This window comes from Gorilla gorilla, chromosome 16 (assembly GCF_029281585.2).
Source record: "Gorilla gorilla gorilla isolate KB3781 chromosome 16, NHGRI_mGorGor1-v2.1_pri, whole genome shotgun sequence".
Taxonomy (NCBI): domain Eukaryota; kingdom Metazoa; phylum Chordata; class Mammalia; order Primates; family Hominidae; genus Gorilla; species Gorilla gorilla.
Window position 1 is genome coordinate 43,594,974 of NC_073240.2, and position 12,793 is coordinate 43,607,766.

General features: G+C 38.8%; 1 protein-coding gene across 5 annotated transcripts in view; it reads right to left on the reverse strand.

Moving 5' to 3' along the window:
• Positions 1-12,793, reverse strand: part of TTBK2 (tau tubulin kinase 2) — a 172,989-nt gene that overhangs the window by 37,674 nt on the left and 122,522 nt on the right. For all 5 annotated transcript variants that reach the window (XM_063698503.1, XM_063698502.1, XM_063698501.1 and 2 more), the window contains one exon: positions 9,193-9,350. In XM_063698503.1, the coding sequence (XP_063554573.1) occupies positions 9,193-9,350 (158 nt within the window). The remainder of the gene's footprint in view (positions 1-9,192; positions 9,351-12,793) is intronic.

Sequence of the window (12,793 nt, forward strand, 5' to 3'; positions counted from 1 at the left end):
AGGCCCTAGCAACACAAAAAGGAAGGAAATTCTTGCCCTAGAGGGGAAACTAGACTTTCTGTAATTATACAGTTGATATAGTTCAGCATGAACTGACCTGGGGGAAAAAATAGCAAATATTAATTGGTATTTGTCTATATATTTCTTTCAAAGTAATTCCAGGTCTTATTTACATGGTTGGTCATCGCTCCCTTAGACCCTCCCATGAGAGGCTTTTCTAGTTCACAGTTATCCTTCACAAAGTGAAAAGGCTCCTGCCAGTTCTGTAACTCTATATTCTAGGGTTTTTTTTTTTTTTAAATATTGCTGACTGAACACAATACTTAGCACACAATGAAACCTCCTCTTAGAAGTGACCTGGAATGTCTCAAAGTAGAAAAATTAGTCTTCAGTACATTATACTGACTCCTGTAATTACTGTGAGTGGCAACATCCTCTCAGTGAGCCACTTTAAGGGTCACAGTTAGATCCTGGCACTGGTGTCACGAGTACTTCATATGCTCTGAGAAGACCAGTGATTTTTCAGGGACTTGTTCCACCTGACTTGGTAACCGATGACCTTCACCACTACCTTTGCCTAAATGGGTCAATGCTAGAATGAACCTCTTTATCAACAGTTTACAAGGATATAATCTAGAAAAGCACTGATAATGGCTCCCAGAAAAAGAAAGAAAGAAAAAAAAAAACTTACAACCTAGTAAAGTAGTATCTGTAGTTCTGACAGTGGAAGCATATTTAAAAGGTAGTTTGGCCTAAAATAGTTCAAATAAACAGATTTATTATAGAGATAATTAAAGATCAGAAATAAACTGGCTACTAGCAGATTTTTCAGATATTAGTTCAATATAATTTATTTATTGATACAAGAGTCATAATGGACACTAACATACATGTACTACATGGTAATCCAAATGTTTATTGAAAGAATTCCCTCTATTCCTGAGGAAAGAGAAAGGGAAATAGATGAATATTTGAACTCAAGAAGCTTAGTCTATTATCGTCACCTTTTTTCCATTTTAATCACTCAGTATTCTTTCAAGTCCCTTTTTCCCTTATGTCTAGCCATTATTCTGCTTTTTTTCCAACTACCTCAATTCCTTGGCATTTCCTTCTTTCACACCTCAGGAAACAAACCACACCTCCATCTCTGAATACACTTCTACTTTCATTCAATCCTACTTTTTCTCTTATCTCTTATGCTTCAATATGATACCACACACTCCAAGGACCTCGTCCATCTTCTCCACACAGGCTCTCTTTTATAGGACTCAGGTTCCTCTCCCACCCAGACCCTCCCTCTGCATTTATTCTGCATTCCTTCTTCCCTGGTTATTGTTTCTTTTCCTAAACTCTGATCCAAATCTGGAGTATGCAATATGGAAAGAAATAATTCCTTCCCAGGAAAATTATATCATGTTCAGGAATATGAATGAGTGAGAAAGTATACATAAGAGTGTTATTAGCACATGGTCTGTGTTTCCAGGCAAGGTATTATATAACTGAAGCAGATTAAAGGAATAAGTAAGAAAATGTGTGGAAGAACTGAAGAGATATGAGAAAAAATAGTAAGAACGAACATCCTTTTCATATTTCATTCCCCATAATCTAAGGCAAATTAGTGCCTGTGGGCCAAATCTGGCCTGCTTACCTACCTATTTTTTTTTTTTAATAGACTTATTGGAACACAGTCAGTCTCGTCTGTTTACACGTTGGCCATGGCAGCTTTTGCACTATAACAGCAATGACAGTAGTGACCGAGACAGCATAGCTCACAGATATTTATCTGACCCTTTATAGATAAAGCTTGCTGGCTCATGATTTAAAGCGTCCTCTTACCTTCTAAACTTTCATTCTCCCTCTACGAAGAAATTCAGGGTTCTGGGACATACACTATAAATTTTTCTCTTTAACACTGATTCTCCAGGTATTCTACCATATCATTTGCAAACAGAAAAAAATCAGAGGTTGGCAAACTTTTTCTTAGAGGGCAGACAGTAATGGTTAGGCCTGTGGGCAAGATTCACTGATGGATGTGACAATTAATAGGAAAAGTATGACAAGAAACACAGTGCTGACATAGCTGCAAATATCTTCCCACAAGATTATTTCTTACAAAGAGAAAAACAGTAACTTTATAGTAGAAAGAACTGGCCACTGTAACCAAATTGTCAACATGAGTATCATCAGTAATGAGACATATTGACATTATGTACCTCCTTGTTTAATGCCATAGGTTTTCCTCTGATCTTTGCTCTAAAGTTATCTCATAGATTCTGATAAGTAGTGTTTACATTATCATTTTTTTCTATAACTTTTAGTTTTTATTTTCCTTTTCACCCAAGAGTACAGTCATGTATCGCTTAACAATGGGGATACATTCTAACAAATGCCATCGTTAAGCAATTTCATCATTATCCAAATGATCACAGCGTACTTAAAAAAACTATATTGTATAGCCTATTATGTGCCTAGGCTATATGGTATAACCTATTGCTCCTAGGTTACAAACCTGTACAGCATGTCACTGTTCTGAATACTGGAGGCAAGTGTAACACAATGGTTAAGTATTTGGGTATTATAACAGTATCTAAACATAGAAAAGGTAGAGTAAAACTACAGTATTGTAATCTTATAGGACCACTGTCATACATGCGGTGTATCACTGATCGCGATGTCATTACACGGCACATGACTGTAGTTTAATAGGTTCTTAAATTTCCAGTAAAAGGGCCTTTGATATTTTAATTTTGTTGGTAATTTCTAGTTTCCTTGCAGTGTGATCAGATAACGTAATACTTCTACTTTATGGAACTACTTACATGTTTCTTTGTGACCTAATACCTGATCAATTTTTGTGAATGTTCCAGGGGCCCCTGGGCAGGAGGTATAGTCTCTATCATCAAGGTATAGAGTTCAGAAAACATAAATATGATCTACCTTACTACGATCATGCTGTTTAAGTCTTCTATCTTCCTATTCTCTGTTCACTTGATCTGTCTTAAACTGAGGGTGGTACATTAACATCTCCAACTATGAGTGTGTTTTTATGTCTCCTTGAACATCGTGCAGTTGTTGTTTCCCAAAGGTGAGTGTCATGATTCTGGTGACTAAATATTAATAAATTTTGTATCCCACTTGTGAATTGTGGCATTTGGCATTAAAAAGTGCCCTTCCATCTTTTCTAAGTTTTTTGTTTTGGCTTGAATTCTACATCGTCTGTTATTAGGATCACTTCTCTTTTCTATCTTTCTGATATATCTTTGTCCATCTCTTTCTTACTTTTTTTAGGTGTGTGTCTCTTATACACAGCATATGAACATAGCTATATAACCCAAACTGAAAATCTTTTCCTTTTAATAGGTGAGTTAACCCCATGTATATTTATTTCTGTGACTGATCTGTTTGGTCTTAAGTCTGCTGTAGTATTTTACTTCCTTAAATTGTATTTAAGCTTTGTAACATGATGTAATAGGATATACATAGACAGTAAAATGGTCATTACAGGGAAGCAGATTAACCTATCAACTCACAGTTACTTTTTTTGTGACAAAGAGCAGCTAAAATCTACTTATTTAACAAAAATCTCTAATACAATTTTATTTTTATTTAAGATATGTCCAAGACTTCTGAAAATACAACTTTATAAAGGTTATTCCTTATGCTGTCCATTAGATCTCCACACTTGTTCATCCCACATATCTGCTATTTTATATCCTTTGACCTACATCTCCCCATTTCCTTTCCTTCCTCCCTCCTTGAACCCCCTGTGGTAACCACTGTATCATTCTCAGTCTCTGTGTATTTGAGTGCTTTAAAATATATATACGTGTGTGTGTGTGTATATATATATATATATATATATATATGTTTTTTGTTCACATATAAATGAGATCATGCAACATTTTTATTTCTGTCTGGCTTATTTCACTAAGCATGTCTTTTAGTTCCACCTATCCTGTGGCAAATGATAGGATCTCCTTCTTTTTAAAAGCTGAATAAGGTCGGGCGTAGCGGCTCATGCCTGTAATCCCAGCACTTTGGGAGGTTGAGGTGGGTGGATCACCTGAGGTCAGGAGTTCGAGACCAGCCTGGTAAACATGGTGAAACCCCATATCTAATAAAAATACAAAAATTAGCCAGCTGTGGTGACGCAGGCCTGTAATCCCAGCTACTCGGGAGGCTGAGGCAGGAGAATCCCTTGAATCCAGGAGGCGGAGGTTGCAGTGAGCAGAGATCATGTCATTGCACTCCAACCTGAGCAACAGGGCAAGAATCAGTCTCAAAAAAATAAAAATAGAAAAATAAAAAGCTGAATAATAGTCCATTATGTGTGTGTGTATGTATTTATACATCATCTATATTCCATTGTGTGTGTATATATATACACAAATACATACAATACACACACACACACACACACACACACACATACATTTTCTTTATCAATTTGTCCATCAGTGGGTATTTAGGTTGTTGCTGTATCTCGGCTATCGTAAATACTTCTGAAGTGAACACGAGAGTGCAGATACCTTATTTGGTCAACTAATTTTCAACAAGGGCACCAAAAGGACACAATGGGGTCCAATAAATGGTGCTCTTCAATAAATGGTGCCGGAAAAACTGGATTTCTACATGCAAAGGAATTGGACCCCTATTTTACACAATACACAAAAATCAACTAAAAATGTATAAAAGACCTATATGTTAAGACCTGAGACTATAAAACTCCTAGAAGAGAACATAGGAGGAAAGCTTTGTCACAGTATTTTATTATTATGTGCACAGTATCTTGCTATATTTGCTATATTTCTTCCTCTACAAGATGTATTCTTTGTCTATTTTTTTTTTTTTTTGAGTCAGGATCTCACTCTGCTGCCCAGGGCGGAGTATAGTAGCGCTATCTCAGGTCATTGCAACCTCCATTTCCTGGACTCAAGCCATTCTCCAGCCTCAGCCTTCGGAGTAGCTGGGACTATAGGTGCACAACACCACACCCAGCTAATTTTTGTATTTTTTGTAGAGACAGGGTTTCACCATGTTGCCCAGGATGGTCTCAAACTCCTGAGCTCAAAGTAATCTGTCCACCTTGGCCTCCCAAAGTGCTGGAATTACAGGCATGAGGCACTGTGCCTGGCCCGTACTTTAATTTATAAATAATTTGGTGGGGGGGGTATTTCAGAAGGTTTGCCTTTTTGTTCTAATGCTTATCTTTGGACATAAACCTTTTTACATGCTCTTAGTTCTCTGTGAGTTTTTGTTTGTTTGTTTGTTTTGTGACGGAGTCTCACGTTGTTGCCCAGGCTAGAGTGCAGTGGCATGATCTCAGCTCACTGCAACCTCTGCCTCACAGGTTCAAGCAATTCTCCTGCCTCAGCCTCCTGAGTAGCTGGGACTACAGTTGTGCGCCATCATGCCCAGCTAATTTTTGTGTGTTTTTTTTGTTTGTTTGTTTTGAGATGGAGTCTCACTCTGTCACCCAGGCTGGAGTGCAGTGGCTCGATCTCAGCTCACTGCAAGCTCCACCTCTCGGGTTCACGCCATTCTCCCGCCTCAGCCTCCAGAGTAGCTAGGGCTATAGGCACCTGCCACCATGCCTGGCTAATTTTGTTTTTGTATTTTTAGTAGAGACGGGGTTTCACTGTGTTAGCCAGGATGGTCTCGATCTGACCTCATGATCCGCCCGCCTTGGCCTCCCAAAGTGCTGGGATTACAGGCGTCAGCCATGGTGCCTGGCCAATTTTTGTATTTTTCAGTAGAAACGGGGTTTCACCATATTGTACAGGCTGGTCTCGAACTCCTGACCTTGTGACTCGCCTGCCTCAGCCTCCCAAACTGCTGGGACTACAAGTATGAGCCATCACACCCAGCCAGTTCTCTGTTTTTAAATCTAACCTTCTACTATTTGGTTTCTCAGTTTTAACATATTATTTTGTTTTTCTTCTTCAGGGACTCCAACAACCTGACTGTTATTTCTTCTCTGCCTTCAATTTGCATTACCTTCTCCCTAACTCTTTTGAATTATCTCATTTTCATTCTCTCAGGGTTTTTTCTTTGTCCTTATTCAATGACTTCTATTAAATTTTCACTTATGTCTATTCTCCTTTGTGCACTTTTTAATATATTCTTCAATTATGAGATAATTTTGTCTTTGCCTTCTATTTCTTTCCTGAGTTCAATCAATTATGATTTCATTTCTTCCTCTCCCAATAAGGTCTGAACCTCAGCCCTTGGGCAGGGGTGGGACAGTTCTTGCTTGGATGTTTAATCTCACTCGGTCCTAGGCATCATGGCTGGACCTTGTATCTGCTATTCCTGTACCTGTATTCTTTACATTTATCTTTACTTCTTATTAATCAATCCTATGTTATTCCAATTCCCTATTACTGACTATAGTTAACAATATCTTGTGTAGGCTGGGCGTGGTGGCTCATGCCTGTGATCTCAGTACTTTGGGAGGCCAAGGCAGGTGGATCACCTGAGGTCAGGAGTTCCAGGCCAGCCTGCCCAGCATGATGAAACCCCCTCTCTACTAAAAATACACAAATTAGCATGGTGGCACATGCCTGTAATTCCAGCTACTCGGAAGGCTGAGGCAGGAGAATCGCTTGAACCTGAGAGGCGGAGGTTGCAGTGAGCCGAGATCACGCCACTGCACTCCAGCCTGGACAGTGATGGAGTGAGACTCTGTAGCAAACAAACAAACAAAAATACTAGTGTATATTTCAAAATAGGTAGAAGGTTTGAAATGTTCCCAACACAAAGAAATGATAAATGTTTGAGGTAATGGATATCCTAATGACCCTGATTTGATCACAACACATTGCATGCATGTATTAAAATATTGCATGTATCCCATATATATGTATAATTATTGTGTATCCATAAATAATTCTTTGATTTTTTTTCCCTATTCAAATTACTGTGTAGTTTCTGTCTCCTGACTGGACCCAAATTGATACATCTTTTTTCCTCCGCCACTCCACTAATGAAGGACACTTCTCCCTTTTTTTTCTTTTGAATTATGCATATTTTTACTTCCCTGAAATTTATCATCTGATCTATCAGGACACTTTTTAGTATTTTCCTTATTAGCATGCGTTTAGTCTTTCTAGCACTGGTTTTATTTATTTATTTATTTTTTGGGATTGAAAGACAGCTGGAGTATGGCACTGGTTTTAGATCAACCTTACATCCCATTGCTAATTTTCGTCTTCCCCACAGTTTTTCTTGATCTGTCTTTATAAAGTCTTCTGGCAGGGGTAGGTGAGGCAAGAGCATGAAAGATACTGCACTAGGATTTGTGGTCTCATTTTTTTCTCTTTATTTACAGTTATTTTGAAGCTTAGGCATCTTCTACAAGTTATGCTGAGGACATGGTTTTTCTGTGTAGCTTTAGTTTTCCTTCTTTGTTATTCTGTGTTATTTTGGAGAAAATATTGGAAGATGGGAACATAAACTGCCTTCATTGTCTTTAGGTCCCTGAAGTGCTATCACCTGGATTTTTGCAAGTTTGAGACTTATTTCTAACAACAATCAAAGGGGAAGGACAAAAACACTAGAACAAAATTTCTGGACTGGCTCCAGCTCTGCCACTAATATTTACCTAAAGTTGGATTTACTTCAGTGTTAGGATTATTTCCTCACTTGTAAGATAGGGTGGCTGGACCTAGGGCAGTGGATCCCAAACTCTGATAAGCATGAGAAATACTTGATGCATACGGACTTCTGTGCCCCACTTCTAGGCATTCTGATTCAGTAGGTCTAGGGTAGGTCCCAGGAATAGGCGTTTTTTAAAAACATCCGTGGTGATTCTGGGTCTAGTCAGGGTCTCACATTTAGGAATGCTTAGACATGATAGTCAGTGATACTATCCAGTTATGTGAGTCTATGAAAACTCTTCCGATGATTCAACAAGTTCTAGTGATCCCATCTTTCAATATAAAAATCACAGCTGGGCACAAGGGTGCATGTCTGTAGTCCAGAGAGGCTGAGGTAGGAGGATTGCTTCAGCCCAGGAATTTGAGGCCATAGTGCACTATGACTGTGCCTATAAATAGCCACTGCACTCCAGCTTGGGTAACACAGCCAGACTCCATCTCTTAAAAAAAAAAATCAGGCCGGCGCAGTGGCTCACGCCTGTAATCCCAGCACTTTTGGAGAACGAGACAGGCAGATCACTTGAGGTCAGGAGTTTGAGACCAGACTGACCAGCATAGTGAAACCCCGTCTCTACTAAAAATATAAAATTAGCTGGGCGTGGTGGCAAAGGCCTGTAATCCCAGCTACTTGGGAGGCTGAGGCAGGAAAATCGCTTGAATCCAGGAGGCAGAGCTGAGATTGCGCCACTGCACTCCAGCCTGGGCAACAAGAATGAAACTCCATGTTTAAAAAAAAAAAAAAAATCAAAGCAATGGATGAGTGGTATAATGTCCCAATTAACTTAAATTGTATGATAATTTGTCCCTATTCACTTTCTTTTCCCCAGAGACGGGTCCCACTCTGTTGCATAGGTTAGAGTGTAGTGGCACAATCATAGCCCACTGCAGCCTCTAACTCCCGGGCTCAAGTGATCCTTCTGCCTCAGCATTTTGGGTATTTACCTTTTTTTTTTTGACCAAAAAGTTTGAAACAACCAAAGCAGGTAAAAAATTAGAAAAAAAAAAAGACAAAAAAAAAAACAAAATAAAAGACAAAAGGAACTCTATTTAATACACGTAGAGGAAAAAACATTAACAAAAAACTAAGATCATGGAAATAGATCATAACCTTTTCTTAATACATTATGAAGGTTAAATCACTTTAAGAGGAACATGTTACACGCTTTGTTCCCACTAAACTTTGGCACAGTATAGTTAGATATAACTGTGGCACATTCTTTTCAGGGTTCCACATGTTATTTGGAAACACAACTAATGCTGGTCCTCATTTTGAAGAATACCCATTATAAATTTGATATCAACAAGTCACATAAGCTCTAAGCTCTAAGCTCCCATTTCACAGTATAATCTATTAGTACTATCTAAAGCAAGTAATTCCAAAGGCGTACATAAGAGCAATGTTAATTCGAGGAGATCCATAGGCTTTCCCTGATGTCTTAGCATTTGGTCATCTGATGGAATCTGGATGAAGTAAATTTTTGCAAATATAATACATCCAGGAAAGACACCACCAAATGATCTGTTTAGGACATACCCAATTGCAGCAGGGGTCAAGCGAGTGTGCAACTGAGGGGTGGTAGAAGTAGTGGTGGTTGTTAGGGAGCCATCATTTCCAGTCTTCTCCCAGTCAAAAGGGTCACTCTCAATTACTCCAAAAGTCTTGATGCTATTGTCAAACACGGATGTAAGAAGCTAAACCACAAAGAAAAAAACTAGAGTAAGTGAACAGTAAACATAGTCACTTTATTCTATAAGAGAAAGCACACCAGACTCATAAAATGATTTTGTAATGTGATTTTCTTTAAAAACTGATGGCTCAAATTGCGAAATTTGAATAGGAACTATATGTAGATGATGATAGTGAATTAATGTTGATTTTTCTCCGTTGTGTAGAATGTTTCTGTTTTCGAGGGATACATAATGAAGCATCATATCTATAACCTACTCTCAGATGGTTGGCTAAAGGATGTGTGTTGTGTGTAAGCGTATGTTTGCGCATTCAATTGAACCATCTATTTTATCATTTATTTGTCAAAACAAAACAAAACAAGGACTTTTTATATGTTTCAACCTAAAAAAGTAGCCAGTGTTAACAGGTAATGTGTCTAGGTAAGGGGAATATAGAAGTTCATTGTGCTTTCCTTCATTTTTTTTTTGCAGGTTTAAAAAATTCTTAAAATATGTGTGTGCATGTTTGTGTGTCTCCATATATAAATTATCAAAAAATTGCTTGATTTATATTGTTAGTTTGATTTATATCCTGTATAATTTCATTTTTTGTCTTTCAGTTCCTAAAGTTTGATGTGATCTTAAGAAGGGTCTCATAAAAGGCCTCTATTGTTTCTGTCGTAGGCAACATTTCCAATTTTATGATTATAGCTTTATTCTCTCGTCATCATTTCTGGAACTCTGTTACTATCCTATCCTCTGAGATTCATCTTGTACATTTCCTGCCCCAGACCTGAAATCAGCACTTCTTTGGAGGATTTTGCTCAGGGCTGATTTAGGCTTTAAAAATATTACTTCACCAGCCTGGCGAACATGGTGAAACCCTGTCTCTATTAAAAATACAAACATTAGCTGGGTGTGGTGGTACACGCCTGTAATCCCAGCTATTCAGGAGGCTGAGGCATGAGAATTGCTTAAACCTGGGAGGCGGAGGCTGCAGTGAGACAAGATCGTGTCACTGTACTCCAACCTGGGTGATGGAATGAGAATCTTTCTCAAAAAAAAAAAAAAAAAGATTACTTCAGCTATTAAGTGGTCAATAGATGCCACAAACAGGGATGGGAATGAGGGTACTTGGAACAGATGACCAGTTAAGAGATTACTGTCAGCTGAACCAGCATGGTAACAGTAAAGGTGATAAGAACTGGACATAGATTTCTGTCCTGAGCCACTGGGTCAGTGCAGTGACATGGAAAGCAGTGAGTTTAGGGAGGAATAGGAAATGCAGATATAAATTTGGGTGTCATCAGCATATAGATATCAAGAGATACTGGCCACACACGGTGGCTCACGCCTGTAATCCCAGCACTTTGGGAGGCTGAGGTGGGCGGATCACTTGAGGTCAGGGGTTCAAGACCAGCCTGGCCAACATGGTGAAACTCTATCTCTACTAAAAATACAAAAATAAGCAAGGCGTGGTGGCAGGTGCCTGTAGTCCTGGCCACTCGGGAGGCTGAGGCACAACAATTGCTTGAGCCTGGCAGAGACTGCAGTGAGCCAAGGTGACAGAGCGAGACTCGGGTCTCAAAAAAAAAAGAGAGAGAGAGAGATATTATTTAAAGCCATAGAACCAGCTGGTATTATTGAGGAAGAATAGAGAGCAAAAGATCAAGGGCTATAGCCTAGAGTACTCCAATACTTAGGTGAAAGAAGAGAAAGACTCAGCAAAGGAAACAAAAAAGGAGTGGCCAGTGAGGCAGGAAAACCACGAGTCTGGTATTCTAGACTACAAGTGAAGAAACCATTTCACTAAGGAGGATGATCAAATGTTATCAGTTGTAAATGGATAGTTATTTCTGTATTTAATTAATTTCTCTCTCTTTCAACCCAGACTATATGCTCCAAGATGCTGATATTAATCTGAGCTTACTCATCATTGTGTCTCCAGGATCTCATACATTACCTTATTCATAACATTCCTAAAAACATTCCAATAATACATGTTAATTTGTAATAATATTTACTGACTCACATGATTTAATCTTTCATTTAAGTTCCAAAAGGAAGAATTGTAAATACAGAAAAAGAAACTAAAAAGATAAAGGGAACTGGAAAAGACATAGTTATAAAATCTGAGAAATTTTATTTGGGTCCTATTTTTGTTCATGAAAGTCACCTACGTTATAGCTTAGACTTCTCCAAATGTCACAGGTAGAGGGCTGTAGAAAACACAAAGGAGGAAATAAAGATGGACTGGAACCTAGGGAATTGAAGTGCCAGACCTTTGACCCTCTCTCCTAACTCTGAAATCAAGGTTCTCATAGGTTCTCACAGAGTGAGATGCATGCTTCCTGGAAGGTGGAATCCCCATCCAGGGGAGCCTTGCTATGTGAGCGCTTAGACTGCCACTGCTAAATTCTCTGTCTGTACTGTGCTGCAACAGGAATGATCCTAAATGGTTTTTATGTCAGATGTCCTTTTATCATGGAATTATTTTCTTACATCTGTCACAGTATTGTATGTCTTAGAAAATGTATTCTATGGCACTGCACCTCAAATTAGAAACAGTTTGTTACTACGATGGTGATATTAGACACCAGCAGCAGGAGGCAGAAAGATGGAGGACACAGAACAAAAGAAATAGGAAAGCTAAAAGCACTGAGGCACTTAAAGGCACCCTAGTGGGAACAAATGGTCAGACTGGGCAGAGCTCTGCAGATATTTTAGAGAAAAACATTTCTAATCTAGCAAAATAATTTTCTAATTCGGGAGCAGGGTGGCGCTAAATCCTAACCTTCCTTAGATTGGAATAGTAGAAACAGGACAAGTCAAGGACTTACTTTTTTTGGTAACTGAATGTGTTACATCACATTTGGTTATGATAAATAATAAAAACAGAAAACTCTTAATTCAGTGAGTCAAATAGATTTGAGAATAAAAATTACCTTGTAAGTCATCTATATAGTATATACAGTATATGTAGTGTGTGAATACGTCTGTGTATATATATATATGTGTGTGTGTGCCTGTTAAATTTGAATAGTCCTCATGCCTTTTTTATTTTTTATTATTTTTATTTTTATTTATTTATTTTTGAGACGGAGTCTCACTTTCTTGCCCAGGCTGGAGTGCAATGGTGCGATCTCGGCTCACTGCAACCTTCGCCTCCCGGGTTCAAGCAACTCTCCTGCCTCAGCCTCCTGGGTAGCTGGGACTACAGGCACACGCCACCATGCCCAGCTAATTTTTGTATCTTTAGTAGAGACGGGGTTTCACCATGTTGGCCAGGATGGTTTGAAACTCCTGACCTCAGGTGATCCACCCACCTCGGCCTCCCTAAGTGTTGGGATTATAGGCATGAGACACCATGCCCAGCCTCTCATTCTTTTTTATATCCCAGTGTCACTGGGGAACAAAGCACTTTCCCATCAGAACAGGGACTCACTGTGGCAGTAATTCTCAAACTG